General features: G+C 46.7%; 1 protein-coding gene across 2 annotated transcripts in view; it reads left to right on the top strand.

The window, feature by feature from the left end:
• cadm2b (cell adhesion molecule 2b) overlaps positions 1–23,835 on the top strand; it is an 881,902-nt gene extending 858,067 nt beyond the window's left edge. For both annotated transcript variants that reach the window (XM_059650079.1, XM_059650078.1), the window contains 2 exons: positions 20,591–20,716; positions 22,953–23,835. In XM_059650079.1, the coding sequence (XP_059506062.1) occupies positions 20,591–20,716; positions 22,953–23,071 (245 nt within the window). In that variant the 3' untranslated portion in view covers positions 23,072–23,835. The remainder of the gene's footprint in view (positions 1–20,590; positions 20,717–22,952) is intronic.
• Positions 23,836–24,334: the final 499 nt, after the last annotated feature.

Below are 24,334 nucleotides of genomic sequence, written 5' to 3'. Positions count from 1 at the left end.
CCACATCTGGAGTATTGTGTCCAGTTCTGGTTACCTCATTATGGGAAAGATGTGGAAGTGTTCGAAAAGGTGCAGAGGAGATTTACCAGGATGTTGCCTGGAATGGAGGGAAGGTCTTACGAGGAAAGGTTAAGAGAGCTAGGGCTTTTCTCGATAGAACGACAAAGGATGAGAGTTGACTAGACAGAGGTGTACAAAATGATCAGAGACACAGTGGACAGCCAGAGACTTTTTCCTCAGGTAGAGGTAGTTATTATGAGGGGGCATAGTTTTAAAGTGAGTGGAGATAGATATATGGGAGACATCAGAGGTAGGTTCTTTACTCAGAGTGGTCAGGGCATGGAATGTATTGCCGGAGAGGGTATTGGAGTTGGCCTCATTCGGAGCATTTAAGCGGCTATTAGATAGGCAAATGGATGATAGTATAAGGTAGGGGTGGAGTTTAGAGAGACCTTAGGTTTCGGGCAAACGTTTGGCACAACATAGTGGGCTGAAGGGCCTTTACAGTGCTGTACTGTTCTATGTTCTATCTATGTTCTAAGACTCCCAGTGAGAGTCAGTGTGTGTGAGGGACTGTACTCCAGTGAGAGTCAATGTGTGTGTGTGGGATCCCGTACCCCAGTGAGATTCAGTGTGTGTGGGGGACCCTGTACCCCGGTGAGGGTCAGTGTGTGTGTGGCACCCTGTACCCCAGTGAGGGTCAGTGTGTGTGTGGGACCCTGTACCCCAGTGAGGGTCAGTGTGTGTGTGTGGGACCCTGTACCCCAGTGAGGGTCAGTGTGTGTGTGGCACCCTGTACCCCAGTGAGGGTCAGTGCGTATGTGGGACCCTGTACCCCAGTGAGGGTCAGTGTGTGTGTGGGACCCTGTACCCCAGTGAGGGTCAGTGTGTGTGTGTGGGACCCTGTACCCCAGTGAGGGTCAGTGTGTGTGTGGCACCCTGTACCCCAGTGAGGGTCAGTGCGTATGTGGGACCCTGTACCCCAGTGAGGGTCAGTGTTTGTGTGGGACCCCGTACCCCAGTGAGGGTCAGTGCGTGTGTGGGACCCCGTACCCCAGTGAGGGTCAGTGTGTGTGTGGCACCCTGTACCCCAGTGAGGGTCAGTGTTTGTGTGGGACCCCGTACCCCAGTGAGGGTCAGTGTGTGTGTGGCACCCTGTACCCCAGTGAGGGTCAGTGTGTGTGTGTGTGGCACCCTGTACCCCAGTGAGGGTCAGTGTGTGTGTGTGTGGCACCCTGTACCCCAGTGAGGGTCAGTGTGTGTGTGTGTGGCACCCTGTACCCCAGTGAGGGTCAGTGTGTGTGTGTGTGGCACCCTGTACCCCAGTGAGGGTCAGTGTGTGTGTGTGTGGCACCCTGTACCCCAGTGAGGGTCAGTGTGTGTGTGTGTGGCACCCTGTACCCCAGTGAGGGTCAGTGTGTGTGTGTGTGGCACCCTGTACCACAGTGAGGGTCAGTGTGTGTGTGTGTGTGTGTGGGGCACCCTGTACCCCAGTGAGGGTCAGTGTGTGTGTGTGTGTGTGTGGCACCCTGTACCCCAGTGAGGGTCAGTGTGTGTGTGTGTGTGTGTGGCACCCTGTACCCCAGTGAGGGTCAGTGTGTGTGTGTGTGTGTGTGGCACCCTGTACCCCAGTGAGGGTCAGTGTGTGTGTGTGTGTGGCACCCTGTACCCCAGTGAGGGTCAGTGTGTGTGTGTGGCACCCTGTACCCCAGTGAGGGTCAGTGTGTGTGTGTGGCACCCTGTACCCCAGTGAGGGTCAGTGTGTGTGTGTGGCACCCTGTACCCCAGTGAGGGTCAGTGTGTGTGTGTGTGGCACCCTGTACCCCAGTGAGGGTCAGTGTGTGTGTGTGTGGCACCCTGTACCCCAGTGAGGGTCAGTGTGTGTGTGTGGCACCCTGTACCCCAGTGAGGGTCAGTGTGTGTGTGTGGCACCCTGTACCCCAGTGAGGGTCAGTGTGTGTGTGTGGCACCCTGTACCCCAGTGAGGGTCAGTGTGTGTGCTGTTCAGCTGTGTGAATACCTCAATCAGATCAGGTACAACGTAGTGATACAGTGCAATTCAATGAACAGCATTCACTGTCCCAGAATTCCTCCCGGGCATTGGGTAACACTTTTCTTTAATTTTCCTGTTTAGATATAGTAAACATTGCTGTTTTATATTCTGTTTAATTACATGTTGATTTTGTTCCATCTGTGAAGGCTGTTGAATTAGAGTGAGAGAAATGCTGAACACATTCTAACAGCGAACCTTAATGACAGCCAATTGTTGTAGGCTGCAATTTCGCCATTTTTATCAGCTCCAGTCATGTGTGAGTCAGGCTTTCTGCTCTGTAATACAACCAATGGGATGTTCCTGAACCTCATTCTGTCACACAGAATTCCAGAGAAAAGTCTTGTCCCAATGGGTCGCAGGCCAGATGGTGGGAGACTGAGTGCCCGGACAGTGGGCATGTGCTCGGTCAGAGCACAGTTAGTGCCTTAATTAGTCAGGACATTTGTCAATGTATTAAGTAACACAGTCAGGAACTGTGTATCCAAACTAGGCCCTGACACAAAGGCTGTGGATCACAATTACAGAATGAGGATCTAATCAGTGGACTATCAAAGGTCAGGGAAGTTTCAAATGGAATTGATAGTGTAGGTAGTGAGGAGCAAGAGTGATCAGGGAACAGGGAGGAAGCGGCCAGGCTTATTGTGAAGAGAAGTTAACAAGCACTTGTTAACAAAAAGCCTGGTGAAAGTGTGGGCTCCCCCACAATAGGCTCAGTTAATGATTTTCAGTCTGAGTATGTTTAATCTTTATGGCTGTAAGTGGGAAATCAGGCCAGGGGAGGGGGAAACTGAGTTTGGCCACAGATTGACTGTGAGCCTACTCAATACCAGTACATGGCCTCTCGCTTCCCCAGCACTCCAGGGGCACAATACCAGGACTTGGCTTTATTCAACAAGCATGTCTGTGGCTCAAAGGCTGCATTCCTGGGTAGCTCAGACTGGTGGGGAAGAAAACATCACATCGAGACTAAGTAATCAGATTAGAAACATGCAAATATAGAACAACAGAATAAACAAACAAATTCAGGATGTTAAAAGAATCAAGCTTGTTAAAAGTACAAACCAATAAACCATTCAGGCATGACAGGAGTGAAGAACAAATGAATTATATCCTTTACAAATCTGAGTATTGCTGTAACGGATATAGTTTGTCAAGGCTTTTTGACTCAGAATTAGAATTAGGGTTATTGTCATGTGTATTTAATTACAAAGTACAGAAGGACAGTGAAATGTGCACATTCACATCGATCAGGATGATTTGCAAGACGACTACAGTAAAGGGAAAGTCACATTAATACTGGATGATGGGAGAGTGCTGATTACCCAGTATATGCCCTGAGACACTTGACCAATCAGAGGCAATGAGCCTTGTTTAAAATATAAACAAAGCCTGGTAGTTAAGTATCAGTCATCATTCAATGGGTGCATTCTCCATGGCAATGCCTCTGTCAAACATCCAGTATTGTCCCCAGACAGTGTTCATGGTGTTTTGCCTTTACTTTGGTATTCTTATGAAATGTTCTGACGAGTACAAATGAAATGCTTTGACAAGATGTCTGTTGCAGCCCTACTCAAGGTCTATAAGGCCCAATGGCTATCTGTTAGCAACATCAGAGGACTGCAGGGGGCTGGTGTACAGTTTCAGGCAGAATAACCCAAAATTATTAAGCTCCCAGGTGAGGGGGGGCAAGCTGGCTCCTCTTCTTCATTCACCCAGCCCCTTGTTTGTTTGCAACAAAGTTCGTTTAGTAAGTATCTTTTCCCTAACGGATACCTTTCCCTGAGATGCACGTAAAGCTCTGTATGTGCTTTATAAAGGAGCCAGTTTAACCAGGCCCTCTGAGCTAACAACAGGAGTTTACTCATTATTCTACATGAGTAGAGATAAAGCCACAATATACAGATTGCAAATGAGGTGAGTCCAAACAGACAGAACTTAAACAAAGTTACAGATCAGAGAGCAGATAAGTCAGATGCAACTGTTTTTGGCTTGCACCTAGAGCTCTAATATTAGCTGTTGATGAGAGGATGTCGGAGGCCCAGTAGGCTGTAACAATTGAAGCAGAGAGTTGCGAAGTCACACTGACAGAATGAAGTGAATTTTTAATTTTTAATGAAATCTGGGCAACTGATAGGTCACCTCATTTCCACCGAGAAAGACATGAGACTGAGTCACTCAGAACAGGAAATGAGCAAAGGTGTATGGGAGTCCAGGTTCAGAACATCTTCAACAGCTACAGGTACAAGATCCCTGGTTAAAATGCAACATTAACCAGGGAATGGAACAGCAAGTCACTTCAGTCATGTTTCAGTTATACTGAGGTCTGTTTAAATCACACCCAGAAGATGTGTTACCATTTCTGCTGTGGTGCAGTACATTATGAGGACAGCTTTGAATTTTTTCTAATCTTGAAAGCTATTTGAGAATTTTCACTTTCTAATCAGTCAGGATTAAGTCGGACTGATATGTTGGACTTTTGAGCTTAATCAGTCTCAGCTGAAGTATAGCACAGGCAGTGTGAAATTGCCCATAGTATTCAGGGAAGTGCAGGTTAGGTGGGTTAGCCATGGGAAATGCAGGGTTACAGGGATGGGGTAGGGGAATGAGTCTGGGTGGGATTTTCTCCAGAAGGTCAGAGTAGACTCAGGCTAAATGGCCTGTTTCCACTGTAGAGATTCTATGATTCTGTGATCCTACGTGGGCAGAAACATAAAACAGTGATAAGCGGCAAGGACTTGTCCAAATGAGTTAGTACAGCTGATGTACGCAAAGAGCTGCTTCTTCTATCTTCTTCCTCTGTCTTCCACTTCTTTCCTCGTGTTCTTGTCTTCTCAAATTCTTGACCCAGTCTGGAGTGTTCAACTGAATTTTGTTGTGAAACTTTCCCAGTGGCTACTGTACTCAGTCCTGTTCCCAAGTCTCTTAAATTCGGAGAGAACCTAGACATGTTATTGACAAGGCTTTTTCATCCTCAGATTATTTACCTTAAAACATTATGTTCTTTGCCTAAACGTGGATTGAAAGCCATGTCCTGTGTCCAATCATTTATCATCCACATTGTCAGCCTCTGACCTCAATCAGTCTCTCTTCTCTCATCATTCCCCGCATTCCAAGTTCTTCTCCCTCCCAGAAACATTCCACCTTCAGCCCCAGGCTCTCATTATTAGTACCTATTCCAAGATCAACTTTCTATGTTGTAGGCTTTTTCTAAAACGGCTAACAATGTTCAGTTCAGCTGCTCCTCCTTAGCTGTTGAAATGGGCTATAAAAAAACAGAAGGTGCTGGAGAAACTCTGGCTCTACCAGTATATGTGGTCAGAGAAACAGAGTTAGCATTGGTGCAAAAAGGCCATTCAGCCTCTGATCCTTGTACAGGTTCTATCTCCTCTGTCAATCTCCTGTCTTTTCCCCATTGAACCTGGCTCCACCACATTTCCGAGCAGAGCATTCCAGACCCTAACTACCTACTGGGTCACAAATAGTCTTCTCAGATCACCCACACTTCATTAGCACATCACTTTAAATCTATTCCCCCTTATTCCTGAGCACTATCTACTCCATCCTTCCTGCTTGCAATTTTAGAAATGTCTCTGAAATCTCCTCTCAACCTTCTTTTCAAGGAGAACAGTCTCATTTTGTTCATTCTATCCTCATCACTGAAGTTTCTCATCCCTGGAACATTCTCGTGAATCAGTTCTGCACTCTCTCCAATGCATTCATATCTTTCCTGTCATGTGGTACCCACAACTGTACACTAACTGAGGTCTAACAAGGGTCTTGTGCAAATTCAACATCACCTTTTTTGCTCTTGTACTCTATAGCTCTTTAATAAAGCTGAGGACACTGTATGCTTTGTTTACTGCTGTCTCCAACTGTCCTGCTACCTTCAATGATCTGTGCACGTAAACACCCAGGTCCCTGAAATCCTGCAGCCCCTTTAGAATCATATTTAGAATCATATCATTTAGAATTATATTGTCTTTCAAAGTTCTTCCTACCAAAATGCACCACCTCTCACTTCTCTGCTGTGTATCCCCCATTCCACCAACTTGTTAATGTCCTTTTTTGGAGTTTCGCTCTGTCCTCTTCACAGTTTACAATTTGTCCAAGGTCAGTGTCATTTGCAAAGTTTGATTCTTATTATGCAGCAGTGTTGTATCTATGTTGCTACTGTCCCTTTCATACCATGAACTATATCTTTTGGAATACAGAAGCAGGAATAGACCATTCAACCTCTCAGACCTATTCCATCATCCACCTGACAAAGGGCTATGCTCCGAAAGCTTGTGTTTACAAATAAACCTGTTGGACTGTAACCTGCAGTTGTATGACTTCTGACCTTGTCCACTCCAGTCCAACACCAGCTCCTCCACATCATTCAGTGAAGTCATGGCTGATCTGTGACTTTACACCATATACTTGTCTTTGGTCAATATCCCTTAATCTCTTTGCTTAACAAAAGATTTCAAACGAACAACTGATCTCGCGCCCACTGCCAGTGCAAAAGTGTTCCAAACCTCTCCCATCCTTTGTGCGTAGAAATGTTTTCCAACATCTCTCCTGAACGGTCTGGCCCTAACTCTCAGTCTATACCCCGAAGTTCTAGAATCCATCATCATTGGAAATAGTTTACCTTTATCAACACTATCTTCTCCTGTTAATATCTTGAAGACTTTGATCAGCTAACTCCTTAATATTCTATCTTCTAGAGAAAACAAGCCTAATTAATATCTCTTCATAACCTCTGAAGCCCTTGTATCATTGTTGTAAACCTACGTTGTACTCCCTCCAAGGCCAATCTATCCTTCCTAAGGTGTAGTGCCCAGGTCCACCTGCAGTACACCACCCGGGGTTTTGTACAGCTGCTGCATAACCTCTGCACCCTGACACTCCAGTGCTTTCCTCACAAGTCTGTTATGCAGCACTGTATCAATTCAGTTTTGATGCTGGTATGACTCATTCGGGATGGAATAATTCTGGATCTCTCTCCCTTGAAGATGGTCATTGCTAGGGGCAATTGTGGGGATGCAGGCGGGTGACTCAGGCTGGTGGGAAAGCAAGGATACCCCACAGGAAGAACTGGGAGAGGTACCAGAGCACACCTCTCCCTGTTTGATCACAGCTGGTTCAGGACCTTGTAATCCCCCAATTGTCACCAAGCACCACCTCCACAGGTGTTCACAGAATGAACAGCAGCTCAGCTGTAACCCAGAGTCACTCAGCAGCGAAATAGCCATCATGCAATCATGAACACAATCACATTGCAGGGCTACAGTAAACACTGCATGTGCACAAAATCCATCACTGGGACTGAGTCCTGGGGGGTTTGGGCTGAACTTGGGGGAGGGCGATGCTGGTTTAAGCTGTGATCTTCATGAAACCAGCTAATGACCAGGGGTGGGGTAGCTCTCATGAACAACAATGCCCACCCCCACCCCCTTCACAGAAGAAACCCTTTGGCCCCTTGTGTCCATGCTAGCTCCTTCCTAAAGCAGCCTGTAACTAACCCCACTGTCTTCAGTTCAGCTTCATGTCTCCAAGTTTCTCCTGTAAACTGCCACCATCTCTGCATTAACATGACCTTCACCAACTCCTCATTTCTCAGAGGTGCATTCGTCTAACCACCCTCCTCTGTACACATCCTCATTGCTGATCCTCTGTCCCTGACAAACCAGGCATGATCATCTTCCCTTTCCTGAACGAACCTGCTTTCAGCCCTTCTATTGCATGGGATACTTTCTCAATATCTCCAGCAAATGTGGTTCCCCTGTTCCAGAAGGGGAGTGGAGGCAACCGTGGTAATTATAGACCAGTGAGCCTTACCTCAGTTGTTGGTAAAGTGTTGGAAAAGGTTATAAGGGATAGGATTTATAATCATCTAGAAAAGAATAAATTGATTAGGGATAGTCAGCACGGTTTTGTGAAGGGAAAGTCGTGCCTCAAAACCTTATTGAGTTCTTTGAGAAGGTGACCAAACAGGTAGATGAGAGTAAACCGGTTGATGTGGTGTAAATGGATTTCAGCAAGGCGTTCGATAAGGTTCCCCACAGTAGGCTATTGTACAAAATGCGGAGGAATGGAATTGTGGGAGATACAGCAGTTTGGATCGGAAATTGGCTTGCTGAAAGAAGACAGAGGGTGGTAGTTGATGGGAAATGTTCATCCTGGAGACCAGTTACTAGTGGTGTACCGCAAGGGTCAGTGTTGGGTCCACTGCTGTTTGTCATTTTTATAAATGACCTGGAAGAGGGCGTAGAAGGATGGGTTTGTAAATTTGTAGACGACACTAAGGTCGGTGGAGTTGTGGATAGTGACGAAGGATGCTGTAGGTTGCAGAGAGACATAGATAAGCTGCAGAGCTGGGCTGAGAGGTGGCAAATGGAGTTTAATGCAGACAAGTGTGAGGTGATGCACTTTGGCAGGAGTAACCAGAAGGCAAAGTACAGGGCTAATGGTAAGATTCTTAGTAGTGTAGATGAGCAGAGAGATCTCGGTGTCCATGTACACAGATCCTTGAAAGTTGCCACCCAGGTTGACAGGGTTGTTAAGAAGGCATACAGTGTTTTAGCTTTTATTACAAGAGGGATTGAGTTCCGGAACCAAGAGGCTATGGTGAAGCTGTACAAAACTCTGGTGCGGCCGCACTTGGAGTATTGTGTACAGTTCTGGTCACCACATTATAAGAAGGATGTGGAAGCTTTGGAAAGGGTGCAGAGGATATTTACTAGGATGTTGCCTGGTATGGAGGGAAGGTCTTACGAGGAAAGGCTGAGGGACTTGAGGTTGTTTTCATTTGAGAGAAGAAGGTTGAGAGGTGACTTAATTGAAACATATAAAATAATCAGAGGGTTAGATAGGGTGGATAGGGAGAGCCTTTTTCCAAGGATGGTGACAGCGAGCACGAGGGGGCATAGCTTTAAATTGAGGGGTGGAAGATATAGGACAGATGTCAGAGGTAGTTTCTTTACTCAGAGTAGTAAGGGAATGGAACGCTTTACCTGCAACGGTAGTAGATTCGCCAACTGTAGGTACATTTAAGTCGTCGTTGGATAAGCATATGGACGTACGTGGAATAGTGTAGGTTAGATGGGCTTGAGATCGGTATGACGGGTCGGCACAACATCGAGGGCCGAAGGGCCTGTACTGTGCTGTAATGTTCTATGCTCTATGTCTCCTCAGAGCCCAAGTACCAACCAAGTACATTCCACCGCCCCCGCCCCCTACAGTTTTACTGTCCGGCTGTGGTGGAGCACTGGAAACTCTTCTATTAGTGTCCTCCTCAAACACGTTTTGAATAAATTCTCATTACCTCCTCACCTCTGAACTCTGTGGCCATGAAATTGGTTTCCAGCAGTAACACAGATTGACTTCAGGGAGAAATGAAATCGGTGATGGTGTTAAAAGGCAAATGGCTTTTCATCAGCAGCATTGACAGTCTGGAAACAGAAGCAAACAGTGTCATAGGGAAAGCCTCGATAGTTTTCACATCTTGCAGCAACTGTGCAAATATCAAGATAATCAAACAAAATCCAATTGAGGATCCTTAAGGATAAGACACAAGGAAAAGACTGTTATTAAATAAGGATGACATTTCAGGAAATCTGATTGAATGAGATCACCTTATCGAAAACTATCATTTTAAACATCTCGATTTGATCCCACCTGGGGATTTGGGAAGGCAGCGGTAATGCTTGATTTTAGAAGGTAAACTGCAGCATGTGGAGGTTAATCTCCATTGTGTGGGGAGGAGAGGGGGGTGAGGGTCTGTCCCCATTGTCAGGAATGTCACAGAAACTGATTGTAATCAGAAGTGCATGGAGCAACTGGATCGAGAAACTATTCAAACAAATTGACCACATGGAGTTACAGGGGAATGTCAGAATAATTCTTTATTGTTTTACAGGATGTAAGCATTGCACGTTGATATTTGTTGATATTTGTTGCTCATGCCTCACTGCCCTTGGAGTGCCTTCCATTGCCGTTTTCGAAGGCAGTTGTTATCCAGGTTGTTGTGAGTCTGGAGTCACATGTCGGCCAGGCCAGGTGAGACAGCAGATTTCTTTCCCCAAAGGACAATAATTGGTGAACAGGCTTTTAGAACAGTCAGTGACTGTCCCTTACTCACCATCACTGACACAGGATTTCAATCTCAGCTTTAATAATGGAGTTTCAATGTCACTGTGGTAGGATTGAACCTGGGCACTGGATTACTGGCTCGCCGAGTGCCACAATCTCCCTGTTACTGCTGGCCTTTGATGGAGTGTACAGGCAGGTTGCAGTGTCTCTGGTTGGCAAAGAGGGAAAGAATTGACTAATTGGCATTGGCTATGTAAGTGGTTAATGGTAAAAGCCGGGTGGTACTGGGTCACCATCTGCCTGGGAGAAACTTGGCAGGTTCCTCAAGGGAGCATCCTCTGAGACAAAGAACAGGAAATGACATCACCAACGCAGGAAATGACATCACCAACCCAAGGAAACCTAACCAGATAAATAGAAAGCGGGACATAACACCAGCGCTTCGTCGGAGGCTCACTGATGATGTTACCTAGAATGGTGACGGATTGTCTGGGAACGACCCAAGGGAGCATCTGTTGGTCAGAAGCTTCAGAAATGATGAGGAGCTGGAGTCGGAGGCAGCTGAGTAAGTGAGGTCCCACCTTGCTGCATTTGGGCTGTCACCTTGAAGATTGCAACATTTCTAGTTTCAGGGACCCACCATAGGTACCGTCCTAAGCAGTGCATTCCAGACACACTCCACCCTCTGCGTGTTGAGGGTTTTCCTTAAATTCCCTCTAAACCTCCTGCGTTTCACCTTAAAATGATGCCTCCCTGTCATCAGATAATAAAATGTGAGGCTGGATGAACACAGCAGGCCCAGCAGCATCTCAGGAGCACAAAAGCTGACGTTTCGGGCCTAGACCCTTCATCAGAAAATCTTTTCAGTCTCTCTTCATCACTCAGCTGCTCCATCCCAGGCAACATCCTGGTTGAAACTCCTCTTCACCCCCTCCAGGGCAATCACATTCTTCCTACAGTGACCACAGTGCACACAGTACGCCAGCTTTGGCCTATAGTTCCAATATAACCTCCCTGCTCTTGCCATTTCCACCACCACCACCACCCCCCCCACCCCCGTCCCTGCCACCTTTCTTACCATCAATACCACAGCTGGTAAAGGCAAGTGTCTCTCATGCCTTCTTACCCCACTATTAATCCATCATGTCTTAGGGACAATCTCCCCAAGATCCTAATGTTCCTCTGAGCTTCCTAGTGTCCTGCCATTCATTGAGTACTCCCTTGCCTTGTTAGTTACTGAAAGTGCATCACCTCACACTTATCACAGTTAAATTCCATCTGCCACTGATCTGACTAATCTGTTTATATCTTCTTGTAATTTAAGACCTTCCTCGTTTTAATTACCCAGTCAATCTATGTGTCTTTGTACTTATCATCTCCCCATACTTTCATCTTCATGGTTTACAGATATCTCGAATAATAAGGGGCCCCAGCACTAATCACTGTGGTATGCCGTTGGACACAGTCTCCGGTCACACAAACAGCTTCTAGCATCACCCTCTGTCTCCTGTCACTCAGCCGGTTTTGGAACCAACACGCCAAGTTACCCAGGATCCCACGTGCTTTTACCTTCTCTATCAGTCTCCCATCTGGGGATTGTCAAAGGTTTTGCTGGCCAGCTCCTCAAAATTCAACCAGACCTCCCACCGACAAAGCCATGCAGACTATCCCTGAGCAAACCTTATCTCTCCAAATGGAGATTGATTCTCTCCTTCAGAATTTTTTCCAATAGTTTCCTGATCACTGATGTGAGACTCATTGGTCTGTAATTCCCTGGTTCAATCTCAACCACCCTTCTCAAAAAGGGGAACCACATTAGCCACCCTCCAGTCCTCTGGCACCTCGCCTGTGGCCAGAGAGGAATGAACCGTTTAGGGGTGAGCCCCGGTGATTTTCTCTCTTGTTCCCCACAGCAGCCTGGGATACCATTCATCTAGACCAGGGATTCGGCCACTGTTAAACTATTGATTAGCTGGTGAGTAGACTCAGATTGGCAAAGGCATTGTTAATGAGTTAGCTATTAAAATTTAACCAAAACTTGGCTGATAACTGTCAATCAATATAAATGGGTGCACCTCCAAGGCAATGCCTCTACTGATCAGAGTCCACTTGCCAAGAAATCAGTACAAATGTTGGTTTCTCCTGCAATTTATATTCTTGCAAAATGTCCTGATGAGGGAAAAATGGAGAGTTTGATCAAAACCTGTTCTTTTTTTTCCTCACAGTTCTCAAGTTAGCAATGATGCACACAAGTACAACTGACATTAATGACTTACATAAAAAAGCATGTGGGATCCAGCAATTGTTGACCTAGTGAGTGCTGAGGAGGACCTGGTAATGATGATCCCCACCTTCTGCCCAGCTTTGTCTCCCTCTCAGTGAGACCAGTGAGCTGGATGGTTCCTGGTCCTCCTGTATTTTCCAATCCTGGTGTTCCTCAGTCACATTCTGGGATTCTCTGACAACTAATTGGTCGAATTGTATCCTTATTTACAACTTGCTAAGTTCGGTCTGGCTCTGATTTGGATATCCATGGTGACAGTTTAGGAAGTCTGCAGGACTTTGACAGAGAGTTTAAACACTACAGTGCTCTGCATGCTTATTGAGAGGAGAGATTCACAAGGATATAGATATAGAAGGAGAACAGTAATATGTTAGAGAAGGAGTGTCTTGGGAGGGGAACACATCAGAAGAATGATTGTAATACAGTTTGTGAGTTGACCCCCAGGAACAGCTGCTCCCACTTCAGCCTGAGATTACTAATACAACACTCTGTCTCTGGGAGTATAAAAATACATTCTTTCAAATTTGTCTTTATCCTATCCACTAGAATATTCATGAGTCAGCTGTAATAATATTTCCATCAGTCAGAGCTGGGAAAGAGTACTGTGCATTAATGATAAATGTAATGGGCACACCAGGATCAGAGAGAATCCCCACGGAGATTCACTCCAGCATTCATCACAGTCTGTCAGTCTGATCTTCATTCCACATTGTTACGTCCATTTCCTTATTGACTTCAATGATTTGGAAATCCCGCTTGACCTGTCGGCTGTCTACTTGCAAATTTGTAAGCCCCTTTAAACAAATTTAATCCCATTGACCCAACACTTCTGTGTCCCTCAATTTCTCCCCACCTCTCCATATATCTCAAATCCAAAATCGCAACATTTCCCTACATTCCTTAATGCCACCAACTTACCTTTACCCACACCCTTCAATGCCCACAAATCTACATAAAATTGCTTGAAGGCATTAATTTTTAAAATTCCAATCCTGTGAATTCTTCCATTGAGAACGCCAATGGCAGCAGACACATGGGAACACCATCCCCTGCAAGCTCCCATCTCAGCCACCCACCACATCCTGACTAAGAAATATATCGCCGTTCCTTCATTGTCACTGGGTCAAAACCCTGCAATTCCCTCCCTTACAGCATTGAGGGTTTACCACTCGAGTGAACCTGCCTCCCCCACACTCTCAGACAGTACGTTCCAGACCCTAACGCCTCGAGTGAGCCTGCCTCCCCCCCCACACTCTCAGACAGTACATTCCAGACCCTAACCCCTCGAGTGAACCTGCCTCCCCCATACGCTCAGACAGTACATCCCAGACCCTAACCCCTTGAGTGAACCTGCCTCCCCCACACTCTCAGACAGTACATCCCAGACCCTAACCCCTCGAGTGAACCTGCCTCCCCCACACTCTCAGACAGTACATTCCAGACCCTAACCCCTTGAGTGAACCTGCCTCCCCCCGACAATCTCAGACAATACGTTCCAGACCCTAACTACATACTGTGTAGGAAAGTGATAATGGGAACTGCAGATGCTGGAGAATCCAAGATAATAAAATGTGGAGCTGGATGAAGGGTTGAGGCTCAAACCATCAGCTTTTGTGCTCCTAAGATGCTGCTTGGCCTGCTGTGTTCATCCAGCTTCACACTTTGTTACTGTGTAGGAAAGTTCCTTTACTTCTGTCACCATTGCTTCTTTTAATAATGACATTAAATCTCTGTCATCTGGTTTTTGATCTATTTGCCAGTTTTGACCATTTCTCCAAATGTCCTCCCTCCAGACCTCTTACTATTTTAAACACCTTGATAAAATTTCCTCCCAAGCATTCCTCTTTCCAAGAAAATGAGATACAGTTTGGAGAGTTGGTGTGGACCCGTTACGCCAAAGGGTCTGTTTTCAGACAGTAGGGATTCTGGGATTCTATGATTCAATGATATGAAGATAAACTCCAGCATCTCCAAGCTATCCTTGTAACTAAATTCCCTCCACATTACAACAAGGCGGATGAATCTTTTCTGATCTCTCTCTAACAAGCTCCGGTCATTCCTAAATTGTTATGGTCGGTACTGGACCAATGGAGAATCCCAGAGCACTGTATTAACTGCTCCCCTCCCCCTCCTGTCCTGCTGCCTTCACTGATGGTGGACATGTTCCTCCAGGTCCCTCTGATCCTGTTCCCCCGTTAGCACCCTTTAGGCTGCCTTGTCTCTCCATTCTGTCCTTCTCACAGTGTATCACCGCACTCTTCCCTGCACTAAGCCTTATATCTGCCACCTATCTGCCTGCTCAACCAGCTTATCTTTTGAATTTGTACACAATCCTCCCTACAACTTACAATGCTTCCAAATTTCACACCATCCACAGCTTTTGAAATTGTGTATAGGTCCAGCATATTGATTGTTGTAAAAAACCCATCTGCATCGATAATATCTTTGAGGGAAGGAAACTGCCATCCTTACCTGGTCTGACCTACATGTGACTTCAGACCCACAGCAATGTGGTTGACTCTTAACTGCCCCCTGGGCAATTAGGGATGAGCAATAAATGCTGACCTAGTGAGCAACATCCTCATCCCATCAATAAATTTTTAAAAAACAGAAAAATAAGCTCATGCCGGGGCAATGGAAGCTTCATGAGCTGTTCCTGACACTCTGTTAATTTCCTTGTCTCTACTTCTCATCAGTACCACACCAACAAGCATTGGCTGCTGTGCGCCTGCAATGAAAAGCAAACCATTCTTCTTCATATCTAAACACTTTAATTGTGTCACTTACACAGTGGCATCCATATTTCAAGATTCTCAGCTCCTTGACCTATGCCTCAGGCACTTTATTCTGGTACATTGAACAAGGTGACTGCTCATTTATTACCAGCAGACTATAACCTCATTACTCTCACTGTTATAATCAGGCCCCACAGCTGGCATTAGTGAAAAGTGGCAGTGACTGTTGTCTGGTTAGTTCTGGCACTGTGTCTATTTGGAAGTGGTGCCAGCCTGTTTGAGTCTTTAATGAGTGACATTGGTGTGTTGTCCCTTGCCAATGATCAGTGACAGGTACATGAGGCAGGACACCATCTGAGAGGCAGACACTGATGGAGCATCATGCTGGTACATATCTACAAAGAGTTCCCCACCCCTTCTGAGATTTACATTCTCGGGAAAGAAGGAGAGGAGATATTCGGCCACTTGAAACTGTTCCACCATTCTCACACCATCATCTATCATGATTCCATTTACCCAGAATGATTCATAATCCTCAATCCCATAGGCATCTATTCATCTTCCATTTTGAAATGTCTGATTCACTCATGCTCTCAACAAATTTCTCATCAGGAGAGAGTTCCGTATTCCCACTCGCCTTTCTGTGAGGAGACATTAACCCTGAATGGCCCAACTCACATTTTAAGATTCTGTCCCTATGTTGTCAATCACACCCTCTCCTCCACCACCATCCCCACTCAAGGAACTGGTCTCTCACTCTCGATTTGTGGATTCTGCTCAAATCCTCCAATCCATAACAGTTCATAAGATATAGGAGAATGAATAGGCCATTCAGCCCATCAAGTCTAGTCTGCCATTCTGGGCTAACCACTACAAGGTTCATGGGGAATCACTAATTAATCTCCCTATATAACTCATTGCATATGAGTTCCCTTGGTAACAGACAAAGGCCTCCCTAGATAGAATTCATCACCTGAGCCCTTTGTAAAGTAGGCCCAGGGTGGATAGTAGTTTAAAAAAGGTGTAAATAAAAAGTCACAATGATTTCGGTGGTGGGAATATTAAAAAACAGACCCAGGGTGCTCTTCTAGCCTGGTTGTAGTGTCCCATCCTCTGAACTAGGAGGCCGAGGTTCATACCCCACCTGTTCCAGAGGTGAGTAATAACATTTCTGAACAGGTTGGTTAGAAAATATCTATAAAGGACTGACATTCCCAGGCTAAGACGAGCTTATGAGAAGAGGCTCTGTTTCAGTGTTGCACACTAAATGATTTTCCATTCCATTCGAGCTTCCTGAGTTATTACATATTCAAAAGCTGATCTGATAATCCTCCACTCTACTTTCCTGCATTTTCTCCTAAGTCGTGATTCCCTTACTGATTAATTACCTATCTCAGCCTTGAATATATTTAATGACCCAGCTTCAACAGCTCTCTGTAATAAAGAATCCCACAGATTCATTATCCACTGCGAGAACAAATTCCTCCCCAACTCTGTCTGAAATATGCAATCCCTTGCTGTGAGATTATTCCTCCAGCCCTTGAACAATCAGATTACCTCTCATTCTCCTAAATTCCAACAAATCTAGGCCTGACCTATTCATTTTTGTGTTTGGTTCCAGATCCAATCTGGAAGATCAAGTACACAGCCCTGGTGGGGCGCACTGTCATGATGCATAGTGTTGCAACAACAACTTGCATTGCTATAGTAGTTTTAACTTGATAAAACATCCCAAGACCTTCACTGCGTCAATAAGAAATACGCTTTGCTGTGTACACAACAGAACCATTTCCAAGAATTATCAGAAAAGCAGGAAAACGCCAGTATCCGAAATGAGAGGAGAGTGCTGATTGGTTTGCAAGTGGATTCTGATTGGTCAAGATGTTGCCATGGCAAATGGACCAGTTAAATCTCACAGACGTCTTTGAGTTCTATGAGAAAGGGTTCTCCAATAGAATGGGCTCTTTCTTTCATATTTCCAAAATGTAAATGATGTACTTGAAACAAAAGCTGGATCAAGGAATGCCCTGAAATTTCTTACTGGGGTCCATCCTCCAATCGAATTCCTGATGGAATTGGAATATCAAAGCTGCTTCATTTTCTTGATGTGCCTAGCTGGGGAATCCCCCAGGGGAGGGGATCGGAGAGGGGGTGTGGTTCTCTCCTACAAGCTACCCCGAGTTTGCCTTTCTGTTGAGATTGCAAAAGGCACACCTGTTGTGAGGCTGACTTTCTTATCGATGTCCCTAGGGTCAAAGCCATTTGTTCACTGTACCCCTGCTGCTGAAACAGGGAGCATCAAAGCCAACCTGCAGCATAGTGTTCTCCTAATTAGGTCATAGCCTCCTGTATATCACACAGACTCACTAAGGCCATAGGGCTATGGTCACTTTAGGAGCTGGAAAAGTGACAGGTCTACTTCAGGTTACCCTGAGAGCCAGCTGTCTCCATGTTTAGAAGTGAAGCGAGCTGCTTTACAATGTTGCTGGACAATAGTTACTCACTTGGCACTTACCACTAACATGGTCCTGCTTACATGTCTGCCTGTTAGACAACAGGTGAGTCTCAGTGCCAGTGTGATGCCACATATATGCTATCTGTTCCATAGGTGGATCATGCCAAATATGTTGTCTTTGCAGCAAGGAACATACTGACAGCACCCAACCAGCCCCTTTTGGTAAAATTCAAAACACACTGCCCACCATTGGGTTCGATTCTGTGATTAGAAAGCAATTGCTAAAGAATCCTGATTGTGCCAAGAACTGTGTAGAACACTTGAGTGTGATGGAATGTGAAGACACAGGATACTGTTGTGTGCAGATAGAAAGAACAGATATCCACACTGATCTTGTTCCAACTCGACAAAATACATCACGGAAATTCACCACAGATCCTCAGACAGCACCTTCCAAACCCACAACCACTTCCATCTCGAAGGACAAGGGCAGCAGGTACATGGGAACACGACCCCTCTGCAAATTCGTCTCGACTGGAAATGCTAACTTCTCTCTTTCTGTGGATAATGTCTGGCTCGCTGTGATCTCCAGCATTTGTTGTTTTCAGTACAGATTCTGGTAATTGGTTCCTACCTCTTGAGACTGTGACCCCTGATTCTGGACTCCCCCATCATTGGGAACATCTGTCCTTCATCTACACTGTCTAGCCCTGTTAAATTTCACAGATTTCTGCAAGATCTGCCCTCATTCTTTCTAACTACTAGTAAATATAATCCTAACCAACTCAACCTCTCCTCATATGCAAGTCCTGCCAGCCCAGAAATCAGTCTAACAAGGCACTCCCTCTATATAACAAGAGCATCCTTCCCCAGAAAAGGAGACCAAACCTGCACACAGTATTCCAGGCGCGGTCTTGCCGAGGCCCTGTATAACTGCAACAACACATCCCTGCTCCTGTACTCGAAACCTCTCACAATGAAGGCCAACATACCATTTACCTTCTTTACTGCCTGCTGCACCTGCATGCTTACCTTCAGCGACTGATGCACAAGGATGCCCAGGTCCTGCTGCACACTCCCCTCTTTCAGTTTATTGCCATTATAATAAAAACCCACCTTCCTGATTTTGCTCCCAAAGTGAATAATCTCATATTTCTCCACATTCAACTACATCTGCCATGCAAAAGCCCATTCACTCAGCCTGCCCTAATCACACTGCAACATCTCTACATCCTCCTCACAGCTCACCCTTCAGAGAGTCAGCACAGACGCAATGGCTCAAATAGTCTCTTTCTGCACCGTAGGGATTCTGTGCTTCTCTGAAACCACAGGTGCACATGGTATTTGAGATGAGGTCTCACCAATGCAGTGTGTAAATGAACAGCCTGACTTTCTTGCTCAATTCCTCCTGCAATAAATGATAGCATCCTGTTAACCTCCTTGATGCCTTGCTGGGACCTGCAGACCACCTTTGTGTGATTCATGCCCCAGAACACCAAGATAATGCCATTAATGGTAATGTAGTGGAAAGTGAAGAAGAATCATGGGCCAATGAATGCAGATAGGGGAGTTTAATCTGGATAAATGTGAGGAGTCGCATCTTAGTAAGGCACATCAGAGCAGGACTTATGAAGCAAATGGGCCCTGGGGAGTGTTGCCAAACGGAGAGACCAAGATGTACAGCTGCATTGTTCCTTGAAAATAGATTGGTTGCTATGTTTACCTTTATTGGCCAGTGCATTGAGTACTGGAGTTGGGAGGGTCATGTTGCGGCTGTACAGGACATTGGTTCAGCCCCATTTGGAATCAGTGCATTCAGTGACAGATAGATATCACTGTACAGCACTGGGGTACAGTACTGGTGGGGACAGGTCTGTCACTCTGCAACACTGGGGTACAGTACCAGTGGTGAACAGGTCTGTCACTGTATAACACTGGGGTACAGTATCAGTGGGGGACAGGTTTGTCTCTGTATTTTACTGGGATATAGTACCGGTGGGGATAAGTTTGTCACTATATAATACTGGAGTACAGTACCGGTGGGGACAGGGCTGTCTCTGTATAACACTGGGGTACAGTATCAGTGGGGGACAGGTCTGTCGCTGTATAACACTGGGGTACAGTACCAGTGGGGACGGATCTGTCACTGTGTAACACTGGGGTACAGTACCGGTGGGGACGGGGCTGTCTCTGTATAACACTGGGGTACAGTATCAGTGGGGGACAGGTCTGTCGCTGTATAACACTGGGGTACAGTACTGGTGGGGACAGGTCTGTCAGTGTGTAACACTGGGGTACAGTACCGGTGGGGGAACGGGTCTGTCACTGTATAACACTGGGGTACAGTACCGGTGGTGACAGGACTGTCACTGTATAACACTGGGGTACAGTACCGGTGGGGACAGGACTGTCACTGTATAACACTGGGGTACAGTACCAGTGGGGACAGGACTGTCAGTGTGTAACACTGGGCTGCAGTACCGGTGGGGACAGGTCTGTCACTGTATAACACTGGGGTACAGTACCGGTGGGGACAGGTCTGTCGCTGTGTAACACTGGGGTACAGTACCGGTGGGGACAGGTCTGTCAGTGTATAACACTGGGGTACAGTACCGGTGGGGGGACAGGTTTGTCTCTGTATAACACTGGGGTGCAGTACCGGTGGGGGAACGGGTCTGTCACTGTATAACACTGGGGTACAGTACCAGTGGGGACAGGTCTGTCACTGTATAACACTGGGGTACAGTACCAGTGGGGACAGGTCTGTCACTGTATAACACTGGGGTGCAGTACCGGTGGGGGAACGGGTCTGTCCCTGTGTAAAGTCTGGGTTTGTCCAACAGTATATTTGTATTGATTGCTGGTTGGTTTTCACGCCTGGTGAGTGGAGATTTTGTAACCCAATGTGTGAGACATGACTCGGGGGCGACTTGGTGAGTGACTGCCCTGTGACCTGTCACTGAGCTGCTCTGCTTGTGTTTCTCCAGATCCCAGTGCCCTGGCCGGACAGTCTGGTCCAGATCACGCTGTGATTGGTGGAGTTGTGGCTGTCGTTGTCTTCATCACGCTGTGTTTGGTGATCGTTCTCGGGAGATACCTGGCTCGACATAAAGGTAGGGTGATGTGTTCTGCCATGGTACTAGCCCCTCTCCCCTCAGTGTGTGATTGCCGATGTTGACCTTAACTGTTTGTTTTTGTGGTCTTCACACGGGAGCCTGTTATGATTTGCTGTCCCACATAATGTCATTCACAAACATTCATTTTGACATTTTTCTTCTTTATTTAATGGTCTAAATTAAAAAGCTCATCTCAGTTCTGGTGATCTGGATAACTACATTGTCATTCAGATGAACCTTTTATTCTATCAGTGTAATCATTCCTGGGATGTGGGCCCCACTGGGAGATCAGCATCACTTCCTGAACCTCATTTCTCTTGAACGCGAATCACAAGCATTGCTGTTGGTCTGGAGTCTCATGTATAATGAACAAAGAAAATTGGTCACAGGTCACCACTAGTCACAGTTCTCCATTTTGAGAAACTCCCTTACACAACAACTCTCTGTCTCCTGTTGCCCAGCCAGTTCTCTATCCATCTAGCTAGTACACCCTGGACCCCATGTGACTTCACTTTCTCCATCAGCCTGCCATGGGGAACAATATCAAACGCCTTTCTGAAGTCCATGTATGTGACATCTACAGCCCTTCCCTCATCTATCAACTTTCTCACTTCCTCAAAGAATTCTATCAAATTGGTAAGAGACTTCCTTCCCTGCACAAAACCATGCTGCCTATCACTAATAAGTCCATTTTCTTCCAAATGTAAATAAATCCTATCCCTCCGTATCTTCTCCAGCAGCTTCCCCACCACTGACGTCAGGCTCACCGGTCCGTAATTTCCTGAATTATCCTTCTACACTTTTTAAACAAGGGGACAACATGAGCAATTCTTCAGTCCTCCGGGACCTCACCCGTGCTCAAGGACACTGCAAAAATATCCGCTAAGGCCCCAGCTATCTCGCCTCTCGCGTCCCTCAATAACCTGGGATAGATCCCATCCGGACCTGGGGACTTGTCCACCCTAATGCCTTTTAGGATACCCAACACTTCTCCCCCTCCTTATGCTGACCTGACATAGAGTAATCAAACATCTATCCCTGACCTCAACATCCATCATGTCCCACTCCTTGGTGAATACTGATGCAAAGTACTCATTAAAAGTCTCACATATTTTCGCTGACTCCTTGCGTAACTCCCCTCCTTTGTACTTGAGCGTGCCAACCCTTTCTCTAGTTACCCTCTTGCGCCTTATGTACGAATAAAAGGCTTTGGGATTTTCCTTAACCCTGTTTGCTAAAGATATTTCGTGACCCCTTTTCACCCTCTTAATTCCTCATTTCAGATTGGTCCTGCTTTCCCGATATTCTTCCAAAGCTTCGTCTGTTTTCAGTCACCTAGACCTTATGTACGCTTCCTTTTTCTTCTTTGCTCGTCTCACAATTTCACCTGTCATCCATGGTTCCCTAATCTTGCCCTTTCTATCTCTCATTTTCACAGGGACATATCTGTCCTGCGCGTTAATCAACCTCTCTTTAAAAGCCTCCCACATTTCAAATGTGGATTTACCCTCAAACAGCTGCTCCCAATCCACATTTCCCAGCTCCAACCGAATTTTGGGACGTTGGCCTTTCCCCAATTCAGGATTCTTCGTTTAGGACCACTCTCACCTTTGTCCATCAGTATTCTAAAACTTAGGAATTGTGATCACTATTCCCAAAGTAATCCCCTAATGAAACTTCAATAAATGACATTAATGAACCAGATGGGTTTTTCCAACAATTTACAGTGGTTTCATGGTCACTGTTTGATTAGCATTTAAATTCCAGAGTTTATTCATTGAATTTACATTCCATCCAATGCCCTTAAGGAAAGGAAATTTGTACATGTAACTCCAGATCCACAGCCACACACCTAACTCTTACCTTCCCTCTGAAATGGCCAAGTAAACTGTTGAATGTGGGATCTCCCCATTTCCTAGCTACGTTCAAAGTCAGGAGAGTTTGGGAAAGAGAGCCCCTCTCCACCATCTACAAGGCACAAGTCAGGAGTGTGAGGGAATACTCCCCACTTGCCTGGATGGGTGCAGCCCCAACAACATTCAAGAAGCTTGACACCATCCAGGAGAAAGTGTAACTACCAACACCAAGCAATGGGCCTGTTGTCTACGCTGTGTAATCCCTGCATTTCCTCTGAGCTGTGTACCCAGTGGCTGAATTGAGATGGTCCTTATGGAAACTGACACAACACACTCACAATTCCAACTCACTAAATCAGATCCCTGTGTTGTCCTAGGAACCTATCTGACCAATGAGGCGAAGGGAGCTGAGGACGCGCCTGATGCTGACACAGCCATCATCAACGCCGAGGGGAGTCAGGCAAATGCAGAGGATAAAAAAGAATATTTCATCTGAGTATCCGACATTTCTCAGAGATTCGACCAACTGCTCTTAGAAACTGGCTCTCAACTGGACTTTCTCAAATAGCAATCCCCCACACGCCCCCTCCCCCACACTCCCCTTCCCCCACACGCCCCCTCCCCCACACTCCCCCTCCCCCACACACTCCCCTTCCCCCACACTTCCCCTCCTCCACACTCCCCCTCCTCCACAACCCCCTTCTCCTATGTCCCTGACCCCAACACTCCCCTCCTCTACACCTCACCCCCACACACTTCACCCCAATCATTCACCACACCCATATCCCGATGCAACCCCCATCCCTACACCTCTCACCCCACACACCTCCCCACATCCCCTACCCAATCCCTCCCCACTCGCTCCCCCAGCCCATCACCACTGGTTCTCCCCCTACCCTCCCCCACACCTCACTCTGTACTCTCCCCCATACCACCTCCCCTTCCCTTCCCATGCCTCCCTACACCTCCCCCCATTCACTTCCTCTGCATGCCCCTTCTCCCCCTCTCCAACCCTTCCCCTACACCTTTCCTCATGCCTCCTTTCCATTGTCCCCGCCTCTGCACCGCCCCCTCCCACAGTCTCCCCACCCATTCCACCATACCCTTCCTTCCCCCCTTCCATCCCCCCTTCCACCACACCGTCACCCCCACACCCCCCACCTCTAACAGCCCAACATTTAGGAACTGACCATCACCTGCACTGATTCAGTTAGAGATTCATCCAAAAATATTCACCTTTCCGCCCTCCCCATTCCCAAATCCCACCCCCCCACCCTCCTACACCCCCTCTCCTCCCCACCCCCCTACTCTCACCCCTCCACACCCACCCCCTCCTCCCCACAACCCTTCCTCCCCACCCTCCTACACCCCACCTCCTCCCCACATCCCTACACCCTCCTCTCCTCCCCACCCTCCTACACAACCCCTCTCCTTCCCACCCCCCTACAGCCCCCTCTCCTCCCCACACCCCTACACCCATCTCTCCTCCCCACCACCCTACACCCCCTCCTGTCTGCCTCCTCTCCACCCCGCCCCTTTTTCTAGACCCAAGCAACCTGCATCCCCTCCCGACTCTCTCTGTCCACCCCACGCTCTCTCCTTCTCCCACGCACAAATGCACACACGCACACACACACACAAATGCACACACGCACACACCCCAGTTTTTCCCTCGAGCCTGTGCCCATTGTTCAGTGTCACTAACATTAATAGCCAGATGGCCAATGCTTGGCTCGTAATGTGGCACCTCACCATCTGT

The sequence above is a fragment of the Stegostoma tigrinum genome, chromosome 12 (assembly GCF_030684315.1).
Source record: "Stegostoma tigrinum isolate sSteTig4 chromosome 12, sSteTig4.hap1, whole genome shotgun sequence".
Lineage (NCBI taxonomy): Eukaryota > Metazoa > Chordata > Chondrichthyes > Orectolobiformes > Stegostomatidae > Stegostoma > Stegostoma tigrinum.
This window is presented reverse-complemented; position numbering and strand designations above follow the sequence as displayed.